Genomic DNA, 19,984 nt, shown 5'->3' with positions numbered 1-19,984 from the left:
AAGTCCTGGGGGCGGAGATTAGCAGGGAACGCTCGTGCATGTGCAATCGTTCCCCTGCAGAAACAAGGAGCTCCATGATCAGCCTGCCAGCCTGCAATCACGGCTGGCAGGATGTTAACTGAAAAAAAGGATTTAAATCTGTACAGCACTGCAATTGAGCGCAGAGCTGTACAGGGGACACTCAGCTGTCCCTCCGAGTGGCATCTGAGCGACCCTCTCATAGACTGATGCCTATGAGAGGAGGTAAAGAGTATGGATCGCAGCCTAGGGCCAATTTAGGAAAGGAAGGGGGGAGGGAGGGGGAACTGCATTCATTTAAAAAGAAAAGAGCTCTTTTTTTATTAAGAAAACTAACGATCGCAGCAGCGATCAGAGACTACCACAAGAAAGCCCTACCAGTGACAAGAAAAGGAGGTTAGATTAATTTGGGTGGTAAGTTGTATGGCTGTGCAATGCAGTGTGCTGTATTGGGAAAAATTGCCTTGCCACTTGGGGGGTGTAAACCTGTGCTCCTCAAGTGGTTAAAAATAGTTTGTCCTGTACATGTAATAAGTGGCAGGAGTTTTCCATGCTCTCTATAGCCGGCTGTGTAACTCATGCTTTTTGGTTGAGTGCAACTGATACATAAAACCAAACTGAATTAACAGCACAAAAGAAAATGTCTCTCTAAAGACAATAAATGACTGGGCTGGCTTAATCTGACTGACAGCAGGAAGCTTGACCAAAAACCTATTGTAAGTACATTTGAGCTCACTCTAAAATACAGTATGCTGTATTAGCAGAAGCAGAAAAACGTTTTAAAAAAAAGCAAATTATAAAGAAAAGCACATTTAAACTTAAATTACAATAAATGATATACCTAGGTGAATACTTTTATTTACATAATCCTGGAGTTTTCCAGGTCAGATTTGGCACTGTGGAGCTGTCTTTCAGCACCACAGCACTGATCATAAATAGATATGTTATTTTGCTTTGTTAAACAGTTGCACCTCTGCATTATTATTATTATTTATTGGATTCATAAAGCGCCAATATAATACACAGCACTGGCATAGTGCCACTACAGTGCCAGGCACCCCAATATTCTCTTGCTGTCTGCCACCACAGTATTCCAGACACCCCAACACTCTCCTGACATTTGCTGCGCTTGCCACTAGTACTGGGCACTCTGACAGTCTCTCAATGTCCACCTCTTCAGTACTGGCCACACGTACACTGTCCTGGCATCTGCTGGACCTATGTCAGGCTTCCCTGGCACCATTGCTCCCTGATGCAGCAGCGCCGACACTGCCGGGACCACTGCTGCAGCTCTTCTGCATACTGTTAAATGGGAGGCCTAGCAAAAAAAAAAAAAAAAAAAAAAAAAAAAAAAAAAAAAAAAAAGACTCTTCAAACTTCCTGCCAGGGTTCCCCATTGGTCCATTAAACTGGCCAATGGGAATTCTGAGTGAGGATTCTCATTGGTCCAAACAGGCCTTCAAACAGCCCAGTCAGATGTCACAGAGTTCTCTCCTTCCCTGAACTGAACTTCAAGTAAGTACGACTGTCTGTTGGCAGAGCTAGTGATGGGATAGGAAACATCCTCTTTACTTGCTGTATCCCTCAGACAAGATGTGTATGGTTTGCCATACATGGTTTGATTTACCCCACCAATTTGATCCCCTTTATCTGTAATCATTTGCCCAAAATGCCCAACTATCCGTTTTAGAGATCTGGGCAGTTTACAAAGGTGGGTTTGCATGCTGGAAAATCTCCATCACGCAGGAGGGGGATTGATGCACAGTCTATTTCTGCCACAAGCGTAACAGGTTCCCCATCACCATCACATTTTTACATCTCTACAGAAGTCTAATTGGGAATGAATGGACAAGGGTGGTAGAAGTGATCATTACTACCCACTATATTTGCAATAGGGCAGTGATGAATCGCTTGCCAGATAGCGCCATTATCAATCCATGTATGGCCAACTGAACGGCTATTCTTTGCAGTAAGTGACAGATCAGCAGCTGTATGCAGAGAACTGCCAGGTGGGTGAGATCGAGCAGTAAGGAAGTACAGATGAGGATTTCATGTCCTCATCAACAGCCTGCTGACAGAAGAAGGATGGGCAGGTATCAGACAGTGGAGCTGCTGAGCATTTTTCTTCCACCAAGTAAACTGAATATGTTATTCTACTGCTATTACATACATGACTATAGTGGTCCTGTAATTACACTGTCTTTTCACAGATCTGTGCAATTCAGCTCACCCCCCAAAAGAGCCTGTATATGTAATGCACAAATAGGAACCGCCCCGAGTGGAGTCGGGTTTATGGTCTCCACCTGCTTCCTGCGGTTGGTTGCCCCTTGCAACCCTTCTTTGTGAGTAGCTTTCCTATTCTCACCAATTTCTTCCATCCTTGCATTGACGTATTGCACTACTGGGCTCCCGCCTTTTTGTCTCTTGTGCCTTTTCTACAGGGTGCCCCGACACCCCCACCACAACACGTATATGTAATGGTACATCAGGTAAACTCTCAGTATTTGTCCAAATATCCACAGTTTACTTGGCACCACCTTGTGCCAGAAGACAGACACAATTCCAAAAGAGATTTTATCAAACATTCTTAATGCCACAGCACAGGGCCGTAACTAGATTTAATAGGGTCCCCCTGCAAAAATGATGGCATGGGGCCCCCTTGGTACCCAAACCCCATGAGGGTCACATGTCTGGGAGCCGCCGAATGGCAGCAGAGAGTGTTCTGCTGTGAAGCAGCATCTAGAAGCAGGAAGCAATAACAGACATTCTCACTACTCGCTACTCTGCATGGCAGGAAACGTTTTTGTCAGCAAACTGAGCGTTTTTGCTAATTGCCTGCATTTGTGATTGCAGAGAGGGAGGAAGAGGGACCCCCAAAGCCTCAGGGCCCCCCTGCGATGGCAGAGGTCGCAGGGTTATTGCTACACCCATGACACAGCAGCCTGCTTGGTACTGCACGATGCAGCAGCAGTTGTTCATGTAGCACTCCCACCTGTAGCACCTTGTGCTCTAATCAGCACTGATCACACAAAGAATAGGGATGTCTGAACAATATCCAATCAGATATCATTTAGAGTTGCTCTAGTGCCCAGATTCAATGTTTGCATCACATAAAAGCTGTAATCTATATAAAAGATAGCGCTGTTCCTAGGTTTACACCAGTTCTTGTATTAATAATCTTGCATTCTTCCCATGATAAAGTCTCTAGTTTCCTTTTTAAAATGTATTATTAATAACCTCAGGCAAAAGATAAGATACCGTCACAACAGCACAGTCAGTACTGCGAGTTATTTCTCCAAGAGAGAATGTAAATTATACCAGGCAATCAACTGTTTGACTAGAAAAAAAAAATATCCACTGTGATAATCCTATAAAGCAGGCCTGAACTCAGAACTTCCACTGCTCTAAAAGCTAAGCAACAATATACTAACCTTTACAGAAAACCATTTTCTTATTACAGCTGATACAAACCCTGCAATAAATCTGCAGTGTGTCCATTTCTTGCTTTCACGGAAGCAGACGGATTGTTGTTAACACCCTGTGTTTACTAGTTAGCTGCTCTGCAGCCAGCTGATTCAGCTGAGATCGAATTACAACTTGTGACACAGATGAGGGGGAATTAGACAGGCTACACTCTCCAAATATATACAGAGTGCATTTCTCTATGCTTCCTTCTGTCCTGTTCAGGTTCACTTTAAGGACTGGATGTATACAGCTTAGGTCAGGTTCTCAGAGGAGACTTATGGTACGTCGTAATGGCAGCATTGTAGTGCAGAACATTGAATTTCAATGCAAACGCAATGTGACGTTGACAGTGAGGCCGTTGTGGTGGACACTCCTTTACACAAGGAGGCTTTGTGACGGCCATTTGGCAACATCACTGCAGCAATTTGGGCTACTGCTATTTTTAGGGCTATTTGAAACAGGTGAACTCCGTTGTGCATCCATGATAAAGTGCCCAAGGCCACAATCTCCTCTCCATATTCCTACCTAAACAAGCTCATGCCTGTAGGGTAAAGCCGAACAAAAAACAGCTTGAATAGAGATTGAAAAAAACAAGACAAGCAATGAAAGTAGCTGTGAATGCCTCAGTAGAAAGGTGGAAGCAAAAAATCCAATAGCATGTGAGAAGTTTCATGCCGAGGAAGACCATTGTTGCATCGAATTCTGACTTTACCAGCTGTCAAAGTCACAGAAAATAGAGCTTTTACGGTGTATGACTTCACCGGCAATGCTGAATGCGTACAGGCTCTGTGCTAGGGTCAAATATGCCAAATACACGGGGATGGTACCTGATCAAAATTATTACAGTTCATCACGGATTGTGCAATTGGAAAAAAAAAAAACCAAAAACCAAACAAACACAAATGCATGGCTGCATATTCTTTGCAGAAGCCTTACATCAGCAGCTTGTACACATATACTAAACACTGCTGTGTTGCTACCTGCTGATCTGGCAGCCTCCTTGTATCCAGGGCCTGATTTCTGGAAAGACCACCAAAGCCCGGGCCTTGGGCGGCTGCAGCCCAAGGGGATACCTGGACATGAAATAGGGTTGGCTACATATGAAAGAGGAGGCTGAAAATGGGGGGCAACACATGAAAAGGGAAGCGGATGTCCAAAAGAGCTGTGCATGAAAGAGGGTCCTGGGAGGGGCACTGCTGTGCTTGGAAGGGGAGCCCCAATATAAATCCAGCCTTGCCTGTAACCCTATCCTGTTTTATTAATTGTATCACTCAACTCATTCCTCTGTCAGGCTTTCCCTTCTATACAGATGTATTCAGAGGGATTGTATTCTAGTTTCCATACTGATGGAACATTTTCTAACTCTTAGGCCCCATACACACATCAGACCATAGTCTTTTGAAAATGAAAGATCACAGACCAATTTTACTCACTTACATGTAGTATGAGAGCCATACCTTCACAGTCTATTCTATGGAGCTGAACTCCCCATCAGAAAAAATCTTTGCAAGATGCTGCACACACCGATGCTGTACAGACACAAAAGATCAGTATCTGCAAAAGATCTGTTCCTGCCAAAGATCCGTTCCTGCAAATTGCATTCATAGTCTATGAGATCTGCAGATCATCATACACATACACACCTTGTTTAACTGACATTCATCTGCAGATCAGACAATCATCTGCAGATCTGAAAATCCATCTTGTTGGATCTGATCTGCAGATGAATGTTTGTTAAATAAGGTGTGTATGATGATCTGCAGATATCATAGACTATGAATGCATTTTGCAGGAACTGATCTTTTGCAGGAACAGATCTTTTGCAGATACTGATCTTTTGAATGTCTACAGCATCTGTGTGTGCAGCTTCTTGCAAAGATTTCTGTCTGATGGGGAGTTCAGCTCCATAGAATAGACTGTGTAGTTATGGCTCTCATATTATATGAAGGGTGGTAAAATTGGTCAGTGATCTTTCATTTTCCAAAGACTATGGTCTGATGTGTGTCTGAGCCTTTAGGAAGGCATTCTAACTCCAGACAAGGCTCGATTTCTGCAAAGGCCAAAGCCATTGCATCCTGGGGGGAATCTTATAATAAATAATACATAAAAGGCCAATATGATACTTAGAGATGGCCAATGAGGTACTAATAATTCCCACTTGCGTGGAAATGTAATACAATCTGCTGACATCTAGGCACCGGGCCAATCAAAATCAGAAGGGACTGCATCTTATTGGTCCAGTTCCAAGTTATGCGTAGTTTTTAATACTTTTACATGCAAGTCTGAATTAGAGGCATCTTGCTGACTATTGCTGAGGATAATATGAAAATGTAATGGGCAGGTTATTAGAACGACTTGCTAACAAAGGAGTTAAAATATTAGGTTGACTTGCTAGTATAGAGGAACATTATGCAGTTTTCTGCTGGGGTCCCTGCAGACTTTAGGATCATTCTCACTTGTCTATGAACATGCTGATAAATCACAGGCCTTATGCCTGATAATTACGCATTTACATGCAAAATAACTGCATAAATATGGTTAAATGTGAAGAGCTGCTTATTATTAAAGTAACAGGCTACAGTACATAGTGTACAAAAAAATGTGCGATTTGCATGGTGCGGGAGTGGCTTGGGGTATGGCCTGTATTGATGTGAAACAGACACCTTGAATGTGAGCTTTGGTGGATTATATACTGCCCAGTCTTTATTTGGAGAATTTCTTTACCTCTTTATGATGAAAAACGGTTAATCTATGGCTTGGTTTTTGATCATACGGTAATCTCCACAAGATAGTGCCTACCAAGATGCATGCTGAGATATGTATTTATAGGAGGTCCCCCAGAGTCCCTGCTTTTCTACAGGTCTGTAAATGAAGACACTGGCTCTTTTTTCATGAAATCTTTATTTAGCTGAACAGTTAAACATGACAGTCGATTCAAGATGGAAAATGTCTAGTTTAAAAAGAGTTAATGGTTTATGAAAAATGCTGAAGATATTCCAAAACTTACTACCTAGCTGCCGATTAATACATATTAGCACTATAACTTTAACATGTGATGACAGATGTTTAAGTACATTCCCAGAGGTCACTTTCAATGAAAATTGCATGACAACTAGAAATGGTCAGTAAAATGCTAATATTTCCCACTTGCTTAATGGAATACTATCGATACCCAAATGTTCTAGAATGACAGTGTGCAAATAATGTCTAAGTAGCTGTATAAAAATTGTCCTACTTTTCATGTTAAATATCAGAGGCAAAAACTGTAATTTATTGAGGGTAGGATTTAGCTATATTGGGACAAATCAATTGCAGAAGATGTGTCTGCTTCAATGCACAGCCAGGGTTGCATATCAGACTACAGAACGCAAATATCAACCATATCAAACTCTGAAAGCAAAAACAGTATGAAAAGCTGTGACAATTAGTTACAGTACATTTCCTCTACTCTCTTCAGACACTTCAGTCAGAAACACAGGACACAGGAGCTGCAGCTGTTGGGAGCTCTTTTCTCTGTCACACACAGAGCTACACATAGAGTTAACTGATCAAGTGTGAGGGGAATTTCCCCTCTCCTCATACCTCAGTAAGCCGTCAGTTTTGGCGTCAGTAAACTTTGAAAGTATTTTGCTAACAGTTAACAAAGAAGTTGCTACTAAAATGTATACACCAGTACTTAGCAGCACTTCCCAAACAATTCCTGTGTCAATTGAAAAAAATATGTGAATTGATAGTATTCCTTTAAGTGTAAATTTAGGCAGCGAGCACGCTCAGCACTGTGGAAAGCAAACAATTTTCTGCACGCAATTTGTTGAGCATGTGTGTCTAAACGTGTAAGTTCATTCAAAAGCAGCTTGTCAATGGAAAATCGCATATGGTGTGCAAGATTACCCTGTAGGTATTACCCTTGTTCACTTTTCCCTGCATGCAGAAATTGCATTCAAGTGCCAGTCATCCCTCTGACTTGCAATGGAATGCGATTTTGGATGCAAGGAAAATGTTAGCAATTGGGATAAGCATACACCCTACCTTAATGTAAATTGCATTCAGTTCAGAATTGGGAAAATGAAAGTCAACAGGGAGTTCATTTGATTGGTCCATTTCCCAGCTGCATACAATTTGAATATCTATGCAAGCTGGCACTAATCGCATCTCACTGATCATCCCTAATGGCAAAATGTTGGTATTGTGTTCCAGGGATATAACCAGGAATGTATGCAAATTAGCACTGCTGACAAAAGGTGGGGAAGAGTAAAGCCTGGTACACAATTATGATTGGCCAATCACTGACTAATTTTACCACCTTTATGTAGTATGAGAGTCAACAGATATTGAATAGTATCAGCAGATTGGGAAGAAAACTCTCACACTACATAGAGGTGGTGGTACAAATGGTCAGTGATTCAACAATCATAATTGAAAGAGTGTACCAGACTTTAGAATTCTTGATTATGGATTATCAATGAGATGCAAATGTTTCCAAGTTCATGCAGGTTTATGTAATGGTTTATGCAAATATACATAGCTTGAAAATGGACCAATCAATTTAAACCTTGGTGGGACTAGATTTGTCCATTTTCAAGCTGCCTGAATTTGCATACAAATTTACCTAATCCTGCATGAACTCGGAAATATTAGCATCTCATTGATCATCGCTACACTTGACTAGTTTTTATTGACGTCCCCTATTTCCAGGACTACTGGTTTCCATATTTAAACTGAAATGTCTCTTGGGACATTCCACGGCCAGGAAGTGAAGGAACATCTCCAGTGGAGACAGACAGCAATGCACTCCCCACCCCAACACACAGACTAGAACTACCTTATTGGAACTAGGTTAAGCAGCAAAGGAATTCTTAGATCTCACTGGGGAAAAGGGCCGAATTCAGTAATAGCTCCTAATTGCATTACAGTTCTGCAGACAATCTGGGATTGACGCAGCATATTTAGAAGCACGATTATCCTTTGAAGTAAACAAGTTATGAGATTCACATGACTACTTTCTGAAAACATCTGTTGTCTGGAGGCGATGCTGCTCCTGTGGCTGTAATATTTGGTTAGTCACCCACCGGAGACAAGCTTGCAAATTAGGGTAGTAGTATGACTCATTACTTACTATACTTATTTCTGAGGAGTGATTTAGAGAGGATTATAGAGGCGGAGCCGTATCACAGCAAGGAAATGAGACTCTTTCAGTCCGAAGTCAGCAATACTGGCCTCCATATTTCTCCGATGACAGCTGTGGTTTAAGATGTGCTCTTGTTCACTTAAAAGCCAACATTTGATGAATACAGTTGCAGTTGATGATGAAAGGCCATATAATTAATAGAGTGCATACAAGATGTGCCAACACAAGCACATTACGCTATCTGATCTTATGTAATTCACTGTAATGTCATTATTACAGAGTAGAGAAGAGATATTACAGCTGAGGTTTCTTAAAGCAGCAGGGACAGCCATACTATAAGAGCAGATAAATACTTGTTCTACTTAACACATGTATTGTCCTGTCCTCATTTTGATTTCAGTGAATGTTATATAGTAAATAAAGAGAAAACTGTTCCATTAATTTTCCATCCTTACTGCCTCTGACTGAAGTGAATCCCGATGTAATTTACTCTTACTTTTTTTCTCCTAAAAACTGCACTGTCATATCTAGCTTGCTTTGTAAATACATGTGAGCATAGCATAGATCGTATTTCCGCAGCTTCTGCAGGGAACTGTACCTCCCTTCTCAGCCTCAGCCAGTCACACTGAACTGCCTTCAGCCAATCAGTGAGTAGCAGGAATGTGGGAGGGGAGATAAACTTCCTTCTCTCTAGCAATGCACCAGAAAGGAGTCAGGCTGACTGAAAAAAGATTCATTACAGCAGAAACATTTATGATTATGTTGGAATACTTGCAATGCACGGTCAGGCTACAGACTGCATAATAATCACAGAGCACTGGGTAAAAATGGAATCAGATTTTGTGGCCGACAATCCTGCTTTAAGGCACGCTGGATCTTAAAGAGCCAGCAACTTCTCAATGTTCTCAGATTGACCTCATCCACCAGAAGCCAATCCATTGTGTGCCATGCCATTGTCCCTTCTGCCCTCTCCATAGCAAGAGTACATGTCACTCTGGTACACCGCAGTGCCAAACACAGGATCAAACTCCTTCCTGACAGGTGACACTAATAGTGCGTGTGTACACAGCTTGATTAGCAACCAGTTTGTGGTATGTATATAGAGTGGGGTATAGTACTGTATTAGCTAGGACAATTTGACATTGAGTCTCAAGCAATCTGAAAGTAAACTTATCTGGCATCGGTTAATCCCCATTGTTGCTGATTAACTGAGACTCTACTGTATTTCACACATACTGAATTTTTCTCAAAGGTATGAACAACAGATTTTTTTTTTAGCTTAGTTTATCTGCATTTGTTATGCAATACTTTGTTGCTGAGATATAGTGACATAAGTATGTTAGTTAGAAGATAGGCAGGAGAAAAATGGAATGCAAGAATGGTTGCCACACCCATCTGCAGCTTAAAGTATGAGGAGCAGCCATAATATCCCAGGAAAAGAACACATACATAAGTAGATAAATACTTGTTCTACTTAAAGAACATATGTATTGTACCGCACCACACATATTGTAAATGAGTACAAAAAGCTTTTTGTACTCATTTACAATATGTGTGGTGCGGTCTTATGGGGATGAGTCTTTAGTTTAAGGTCTAATAAAGCTTTTTGTACTCATTTACAATATGTGTGGTGCGGTCTTATGGGGATGAGTCTTTAGTTTAAGGTTTAATAAAGCTTTTTGTACTCATTTACAATATGTGTGGTGCGGTCTTATGGGGATGAGTCTTTAGTTTAAGGTTATCATAGGTATATAATCCCTTTCTGCACACTCAGTATTATTGGTTTATATTGGATAGCTTTATTTATTATTAAGACCGGTGCTTGCCCCAATTCGCTGGTTTCCCATATGTATTGTACGTCCACCGTCTGTTTTGATTTCAGAGAATTTACATAGTTAATAAAGGGAAAACGAATCCAGATGTTTTCCATTTTTTACTTCCTCTGACTGAAGCCAATTCTGATGTCATTTTCTCCCACTTTTTTCTCCTCTGCCTGAAATGGTGTATACATTGCCAGCCCTCTTCCCCACTGAGCTATGTACTAGAAATGGCACGTCATATCTAGTTTGTAAATACATGTGAGCAGAGCATACATCGGATTTCAGCAGCTACTGCAGAGGGATGAGAGGATTTAGTTTATTCCATTTCCCTTCTGTGCCTCGTGTCACATAATCTTCCTGAACTGCCCCCAGCCAATCAGCGAGGAGCAGAAAAGTAGGAGGTGAAGAACAAGGCGTTTTTTTAACAAGGCTTTTTTTTAGCTTTTCTCTTTTGGCAATGCACGAGAAATGAGCCGAGGTATAATTCCTTTTTCAATAATTCCTTCTTTTGTATAGCGCTTTTCTCCTGTCGGACTCAAAGCGCTTATGAGGCAGCCACAAGAGCGCACTCAGTAGGCAGTAGCAGTGTTAGGGAGTCTTGCCCAAAGAACTCCTTACTGAATAGGTGCTGGCTTACTGAACAGGCAGAGCCGAGATTCGAACCCAGGTCTCCTGTGTCAGAGGCAGAGCCCTTAACCATTACACTATCCAGCCACCAGCCAGGACATGAAATAAGATCATTTATGATTATTTTGAAATGCTTGCAATGCATGGTCATGATGTAGACAGAGCAGTGGGTAATTAGAATTGTATTTTATGGCTTAATATAGTACCTTACTTTAGTAGTTAATGGTGCAATTACTGGGGGAGCAGCTCCTTGGCTGTGGGGGGAGGTTCAAACAGAATCAAATAATTCTGACTTGCATGCTGTTGTATTGCAAACTGTACATTGTTTGGGAATGAGTCAATCAAAATCAGAATAAGCCAATGAATATTCAGCAAGAGGGAATCTCACTGGTCAAATCAACGGGCCACTGGTAGATCCTGGTGAATAAGTTAGAGGTGCCTTTGCTGGGAATTCCTACTTGATGTAACACTAAACCAACGTGGGGCCCCCAGTCAAGGCATCTTTGAAATTGTCCATTCCGATTGGATCCATTCATCCTATTATGGAAAATGCCCTTGATCATATTAATGGGCTGTTGGGAAACCCTCACAAGCAAAAGAATCCTAGTTTAATTTAGTTTTTGGGTGTTTGCCATATGATTCTTAGTTCCAAATACTAACCAACCTTAATCTTCCCAAGTCAATAAATATGCAACACTTTCCTACTGCGACAGAGAATTTGTAATTGCTTCAGCACAGCTCTGTGCGAGATGAGCAGTGGCAGAGAACGCTGCTTCCATAATTCTCTTGGCATTTGTCAATGCCATCTAAACAAGGGGACACCTTGATGAAAATAAAGATAGAAATTATAAAAACTAGCCAAATAAATGTCTAGTGTTATTCCCCACTGTACAACAACTAAACAAAAAAGGGTCACATAACAGGGTGAGGATAAATACAGAAAACTATCCTGGAGGATTATGTAAAAAAATACATAAAATACTGCACATTAAAACTGGTGGCCATGTAAAACTAAAAATAAATATGGAGGGCAAAGGAGCCCTGTGAGAAACAGAAATAGCTCTGTCTCAGTCTTCACAAACTGCTGGCTGATCTCTTTGTTAGACACTATTATAGACTACTGCTGCTGCTGTTCTGCTATAGATTGCCCATTCTCATTGTGCTCATGTTATTTTGCTTCAAGGCTGGTAACAGTGGTGGCAGGAAATACACAAAGTAATTGACCAGCAAGGGAAAAGGCGACTGATTAAGTGTTTTTATGTTTCACTGGCTGTTAATTTCTTAAATTGAAAAGAATATCTCCATCAAAACTTTTTCCTCCTGAACTACAAGAAAATAAAAGAACACTATATAGTAAATGCGATCTAAATTACATATAAGTTTTAAATACTTGTATGACTTAAATGTGCAACAACTGGAGGAAACTGAAGTCATGCTCTTGAGTGACGAGACAAAATAGAAAACTAAAGGGGAGATTTGGAATGGGTGGTGCAGGAAACACGTGTTTTTTATGCGTTTGCAATTCTGGAAGCCTGTGTAGTAGTTTAGTAGTTGCCTCAACATGTAACAGGATCCTGCTGGTTCCCTTGGAAAAGAGAGAGTGAGAGTGTGAGAGTGAGAGTGAGAGTGAGAGTGAGAGTGAGAGTGAGAGTGAGAGTGAGAGTGAGAGTGAGAGTGAGAGTGAGAGTGTGTGTGTGTGTGTGTGTGTGTGTGTGTGTGTGTGTGTGTGTGTGTGTGTGTGTGTGTGTGTGTGTGTGTGTGTGTGTACGGGGAAGGGGAGGGTACCGTTAGAGGCCTCTGCTTGTAAGTAATCCATACCAATAATAATTTTAAAAAAATTGCATAGGTCAGGTTTGGGCATTGCAGAAAAGCAACAAACATGATGGAGATGTACTTAGGTTAGCAGGTCCATTCTTTTCTGTCGAAAAGCATGAGGTGTGTCCTGCTTGTCCGTTGGTCCACTTCCATTTGCTCTGGGAAATGCAGGAGTGGACCTACTATGAAACCGACCCTGAACCAGTCATTGGCATAACTGTTTATTAGGTTCTCACAGTGTATTGAATTGTTTAACTCTATTCTGCTGTCAGAAGTATTTGAACACTCACACAGAAATGTTATGACTTCTAATTCGTTATCATGGAGAATTGCTCCTGCAGTCTGAGTTCAACGCGGAGATAAAGCTTTGGTCTATTACCCATTCAAAAAAATGCAACAACAAAAAGTAGGACTAGTACTAAATATATGTGTATGTCAACATGTTACTTCATGTACATTTTTAACCTTTTCGGGACCGGCCACCTACCCCCCCTTAAGGACCAAGCATTTTGCGCGGGAAGGGGGTGCGCGCGTTTGGGGGGGTCAGGCGGCCGGATCCCGTGTGTGGCTGGCTAGAGTGGTGTCCCCCATGGTGGCCTGTGCCTCCCCCTTCTGCCCGCAGCCTTCACTTACCTTCCAGGCTCCAGCGATGAGCCGCACGGGACCCTCTTCTCCGGCCGGCATCTCCGTTCTGTCTGACGAGCAGTTCCGGGTCGCGGCTTGATGACGTCATCAAGCCGGGACCCGGGGCTGACGTCAGATGAAGCGGAGATGCCGGCCAGAGCGGAGGGGGGCGCCGATCGTCGCTGGAACGGCAGGGAGGTGAGTGGATCCTCTTCTTTCCCCCCCTGCCGCCGCAGCTGTCAAACAGATCACTACGATCCGACGGCGATCGTAGTGATCGTGTGATCAGCAGCCATACGCGATGGCTGCTGATCACTCGGGGGAGATGTCGGCTGTCATATGACAGCTTAATCTCCCCCTCCGGGTGCGCACGATCGCGTCGGGAGCGGAAATTGCGGGCCGGCGTAGATCCTACGCCGCATCAGGCTAGAACAGCCACAAGTGCGGCGTAGGATCTCATTCACATGGTCCCGAAAAGGTTAAGGATAGGCAACCTAAAACTCGTTCCCCCTAATGCAATTAAAGTAGTAAATGCCAATTATTCTCATAGAACGAACATTTACTTACAACGATGGTGTGGCATCCAGTCTTCCAGTCCCTGGGCACTGTGTCTCCACTGTAAATCTAGTCCTGTCAGTCTCTCTTATTGGCTAGCTGGAGTCTATATCCTGGAGCGATTGATTGTGACTTCCCAAGGGGGTAATTTCAACATAATCCTAGTTAGTAATCCACTGTGTTGATCCATTTTACCCCCTGCAGTTATTATACCAAAGTTCCAACAGTAAGCCAAAAGGTTACCCGAACTGTTATCTAACAGTTCTTTCTGGTGACCACAATGGAGCATGGGTATATAAAAAATATATATATATGTTTTTATACTTACCACATGATGTATATATATAATACATGTGACGCAACAGGGCACACAGGAAGTAAGAGTAGATAGGTTGTCACGCCCGCTGTAGCCAGACACCTGTTCCAATAAGCCGTACTACTGTTCCTGTGGTGTACAGTATATCCTTCCTCTACACATCTAATGCTCTGATTCATAATACTACTCTGCTGAATATTTACATTTGTTCTGATTTAAAGTACATCCATCGTAAAATATATATATATATATATATATATATATATATATATATATATATATATATATATATATATATATATATATATATATATATATATATATAAAACCAGATAGAAAAGGTTTAGGTCATGTTTTGTAGACACATAAAACATGGCTCATAAATGCCACCATAGATTTAAAGTGAATAGCAAATCCTTGGAGGCATTTGATTTGAGAGGGCATGCAGGGTATAGGTGCCGAGGAAAAAAATGTTCACATTTTAATAGTGTGTACTTTGGCAGCAAACTACTGCTAAAAAGAAAATAGACAACCAGCGACTCCTGAAAAAGAAATATATTCTGTCTACACTAGATGATCTATTTCCCTTTACAGAGCTTGCAAAATGGCTTACAGCTATAACAAGCACAGTGAATACTTCCTAAAGTGCTAAAACCTCCTATACATAAAATATGATTACAGAATTCATAATCATCTGTGTTAAGATGTCCACACTTTGCCAGAAGATATTTGTGCTGCTGACATTTGTAATCAATCTTCTAATGGAAGAAACATTGCACATACATAAAAATGTTGAGAATGTACTGACTGGCTTATATCTGATGATATGTTAAAACAAAGACAGATAATCATTTTTTATATTTTTTTGTAGGGTTAATACTTCATCTACCATGGAAAGGTTGGTCAGGGGTGTTCTGCTGTTAGGAAGCCTTGTGACCATGGTCCATTCGTGTCCCTTCCATTGTACCTGCCAAAACCTTTCTGAATCACTCAGCACACTCTGTGCCAACAAGGGCCTTCTGTATGTGCCACCTAACATAGATCGCAGGACTGTGGAGTTACGTCTAGCTGACAATTTCATTCGGGTGGTGGAACAACAAGACTTTATTAATATGACAGGATTGGTGGACCTCACTCTGTCAAGAAACACTATAGATACCATTCAACCTTACACCTTTGGGGACCTTGAGAGCCTTAGGTCTTTACACCTAGATGGAAACCGTTTAACTTCCATCCATGAAGAAGCATTGCGGGGTATGCTTAACCTTCAGCATCTTATCATCAACAATAACCAGCTTGTGACAATCCCAGTGCCCACTTTTGATGACTTCCTCCTTACCTTGGAGGACCTGGACTTATCTTATAACAACTTAATCAGTGCTCCATGGGAATCTATTCAGAACATGGTTAGCCTTCATACTCTAAACCTTGACCATAATCTCATAGACTATGTAATGGAGGGGACATTCTCTGAATTATACAAACTCTCTAGATTGGACATGACATCTAACCGACTACACACACTACCTCCAGATCCACTTTTTGTTCGTTCCCAGACTGGAGTGGTTAGTCCTACCCCTTATACATCCACCATAGTCCTCAATTTTGGAGGTAACCCATTTCACTGCAACTGTGAACTCTTATGGTTACGTCGACTTGTGAGAGAGGATGATATGGAAACGTGTGCTTCCCCGCCACAATTAGCAGGGCGATATTTCTGGTCCATACCGGAGGAAGAATTCACCTGTGAGCCCCCCCTTATCACTCGACATACACATCAACTCTGGGTGCTAGAAGGGCAACGTGCAACACTGAAATGCCGAGCTATTGGAGATCCAGAGCCTGTTATACATTGGGTATCCCCGGATGATAAGATAATGTCCAACTCTTCTAGGACTGCTTCCTACCGGAATGGTACTTTGGACATACTTGTCACCACTATCAGGGATGATGGAGCCTACACTTGTATAGCGATTAATGCTGCAGGGGAATCTACAGCCCAAGTTGATCTAAAAATGATTCCTTTGCCCCACCGAAACAATGGAACAGTTAGTGTACTCAGACAGGCCCCTGGGTCTTCTGACATCACAACTTCCTCCAAGACATCAGCCAATGGTACAGAGGAAAGAAAATCACCAGAAAACGCAGTGCTGGTGTCTGATGTAACTTCATCCTCTGCATTGATACGCTGGTACATGAACCGATCAGCCTACATAGTGTGGATGTTCCAGATCCAGTACAACTGCACAGATGATGACACACTTGTATACAGGTAAGGCAAACCATACAGAAACATGACAAATGCAACTGAACCTGTGCAGTATTACACTGTATAAAAGGTCAACACTGAGTTCACTTTCAGCACCACAGAAGTTAATCATATGCAAAGTGGCATCAAATTATAATATTTGTACATTAACTTTGCCAAGGTGACCTTCCATTAACACCACTTTATTGTGTTGCTTATAGGCTGCAATTACAAGTGTACCATCCTTTGCTGCATGATCATTTAGTAACTGTAGTTGTGCTTCTCTCTTAGGTTTTAAAGTGTTAGTGTAGTTCTAATTAAAGTGGATCCGAAATAAACTTTTACTCATTGCATAATTGTGTTCCTTACATCTATTTTATAGGGCATTCCTCAAGCCAAATACTTATGTTTTTGTTTTAATACTCTAATTCCCTAGAAACAAGCCTCGCCCACAGCTCAAAGTGCCTTGGCAGCACTCCATGTAGCAAGGGCTTATGGGAACTCAGTCTGGGCAGGAGGAGGAGTAGGTTACTAGCCAGAGATTTCAGACGTAGAGGGGAGGAGGGAGCAGGAGAGGGGAGTGAGCTGAGGGCTGGAGATGCAGTTGTAGCTTGTCTGTGTGTAATGTGACAAACAAAACATGGCCGCTGTCTTTGTATCACAGTAATAAATAAACATGAAACTGTTGAAGCTGTTTGCAGCTAGATTTGCTGTGTAAACTATCTAAACTTTAGATAAGATATATAGACAAGTTACTTGTCATAGTTAGTTTTTCATCTCGGATCCACTTTAAGCGTGGTTAAAAATGTCTTAAATAGGTGTCCTAGTGAAAAATACTATGTACTTCTATTATTGATTATACCTTCTGTTTAAGATGTCAACCCTAGTATGTACACTATAAGCTAGTACTTTTGTTTTTGTACAGATAAATTACCTACAAAGCATCATGACTCCTGTCTAAAATATGTACTTCCAAAGTAGGCCATACACTACTCGATTTTACAGTTTTACCGCACATTCAATCACTGTGGTTGACTTTGCCCAATGGATCGCTTTCCACCCGAAATCAATCCATTCTGTCGATTGGACCAGGTGGAACATTTTGCTTAATTGGGGGACATTTAATTCTGCGACGGTTGACACAGAATAGCGGTAGTACTCTCACCTGTCCGGTGGCATGTATCCTTCCAGGTTTGGTGCTTTAGCTTCTTCCGGCGGGTCTCCTCCTCTGTGTGTCCTCCTTTCTGTCAAGTGAGAAGCCAAAGTTCAAACACAAGAGGGTGGTGTGTATGCTGCCGACCCTCTAGTGTTTGATCTTTCGGCTTGTCGCATGACAGGAAGAGGAGAAGGACACACAGAGGAGGAGACAATCCGTGAGAAGAAGTTACGGCTCCGGACCTGGGAGGACATGCCCCAGCAAACCGGTGAGATTACTTCTGCCGGCTGGGGGAGCACAGATAGGCCCCATTCACATCAACAAAAACGGATGGCCGCGCGTTTTGGGAAAAAATGCGTGCAGCACGCGTTCCTGGACCGCACTGGTCCGGAACGCATGCAGTGTGAACATCAGACAGTGCAGTCTATGCACTGTCTGATGTCGTGCATGTCTGCCTCCTGCACGCGTTGCCGAAATCCGGACGGCAACGCGTGCAGTGTGAACGGGGCCATAGGGGGAGGCCTGGGAGTGGTGAGTCAGACGGCGGCTCCGCAGATTTTGAATTGATTTCATGCTAAAATCTGTGTGCAGTGTGGGAGCAGCCAATAAATCTCTCTGATCGGATTTGATCTTAAAGTGGACCCAAATTAAAAATACAAGATTTCAGAAATAAAATCTATATTCTAAATTTTAATTATAAATAGCAACCTTTTTTCAGCTGCATGATGACAAATATAAAATATTTTACATTTATTGGAGGAACCCCTCCCTTCCTTTCAAATTGCCGGGATTTTTCCGGCAAACTGGTGGAGTAGATGGTGTCCGGTAATGGAGGAATTGCTAATGGCTGCCCCCAGTATAACCCTAGCTATTAAAAGAAGGGTGAAAAGCATGCACTGAAATGATCATTGGTTTCAAGGAGTGTTTATTTATCTTTGTATGTGTCAGAGTGGTGCAACTAAATATTTTTAATTAAAAAAATGTTTGGTTTGGGTCCGCTTTAAGGTTGATCTGGTGGCCATCTATAAGTGTATAGCCACCTTAAAACATTCTCATTCTTTATCACTGGACATGTTAACACATTAGCGTACACAGACATTGCAAGTATGGGCTGGTGAGGAGTCATTTGAAAAATGTAAACAATAAGATATACAAGCATGTATTATAAAACAGAACTAAAATTACTCATGGAAATAGGTTACATTATTAAGCACACTCAAGTAGAGCTAACCAACCATGCTTATATACTGACCAGGCAGCAATTATGAGGTGGTTGCATTGATTTCAAAATACATTTGGATGTGTTTTTTATATTTAATATTATCTGCGCCTGCTAAATGTGTTTTTTTTTTCAACCAAAAATGTAACCAAATGTAAATAACCAGGCTGCAGATAAAGCATCCCCAACGTAATTTTGAAGTATTAAAATAACAGCCATGTGTCTTTATTCTGCACATACCTCGCTGTTCCTCCCACTCCTGACAATCACCATTAACAAAATTTGATTCCCTGGCAGTAGATTCCCGATGTTCAGAAAGAGCATGAACTAGGTACTATTAACCTCACATTAGTTCACCCATTACCTCCCATTCCCTCCCTGAGGCAGCTGCACTCCTGCATCTGTGCCCCGCACAGCCAAGCACAAACTGTAAATGCTCAGTGACACTGCATTACTTGGGCACAGAGTTAGAAGACCGAGCACGAGCGCTGCCTATTATGGGCACAGACTACTGAACTGAAAGCTATGCAAAAAGTAGTGTCATCTTTACTAGGAAACAGTCTGAAATGTAAAAAAAAAAAAAAGAAATGTAAAAAAAAAAAAAAAGAAATGTAAAAAAAAAAAAAAAAACGCTTACATAAAACAAAAAAAAAAGCTGGCTAGCCAGGGTATTTCTTTTTATTAAAGGACCACTATCACGAAAATCGTAAAATTTAAACTATATGTACACACATACAAATAAGAAGCATATTTCTTCCAGGGTAAAATAAGCCATCAATTACTTTTCTCCTATGTCGCTATCACTTATAGTAGGTAGTTGAAATCTGACAGAAGCAAGGTTTTGGAGTAGCCCAGCCCCTCATGGGGGATTCTTATAGTTTTCTTAATTTTCAAAAGTACTTAGTAAATGGAAGTTGCTCTGTCCAGCTGCCAAAAATGTGCGCAGCGAGCAGGGAGGCTGGCCAGCATCTTTATATAAATCATTTTCAGGGA

At 41.7% G+C, this 19,984-nt stretch overlaps 2 protein-coding genes across 14 annotated transcripts in view; one reads left to right on the top strand and one right to left on the bottom strand.

The window, feature by feature from the left end:
• Positions 1-19,984, bottom strand: part of PC (pyruvate carboxylase) — a 1,086,793-nt gene that overhangs the window by 117,750 nt on the left and 949,059 nt on the right. The gene's annotated exons all lie outside the window — the stretch shown is intronic.
• Positions 1-19,984, top strand: part of LRFN4 (leucine rich repeat and fibronectin type III domain containing 4) — a 225,934-nt gene that overhangs the window by 191,285 nt on the left and 14,665 nt on the right. For all 8 annotated transcript variants that reach the window (XM_068259517.1, XM_068259511.1, XM_068259512.1 and 5 more), the window contains one exon: positions 15,240-16,640. In XM_068259517.1, coding sequence (XP_068115618.1) covers positions 15,259-16,640 — 1,382 coding nt within the window. In that variant the 5' untranslated portion in view covers positions 15,240-15,258. The remainder of the gene's footprint in view (positions 1-15,239; positions 16,641-19,984) is intronic.

The sequence above is a fragment of the Hyperolius riggenbachi genome, chromosome 11 (assembly GCF_040937935.1).
Source record: "Hyperolius riggenbachi isolate aHypRig1 chromosome 11, aHypRig1.pri, whole genome shotgun sequence".
NCBI lineage: Eukaryota > Metazoa > Chordata > Amphibia > Anura > Hyperoliidae > Hyperolius > Hyperolius riggenbachi.
The sequence above is the reverse complement of the archived record's forward strand: the minus strand, read 5'-3'. Positions and strand labels throughout refer to the sequence as shown.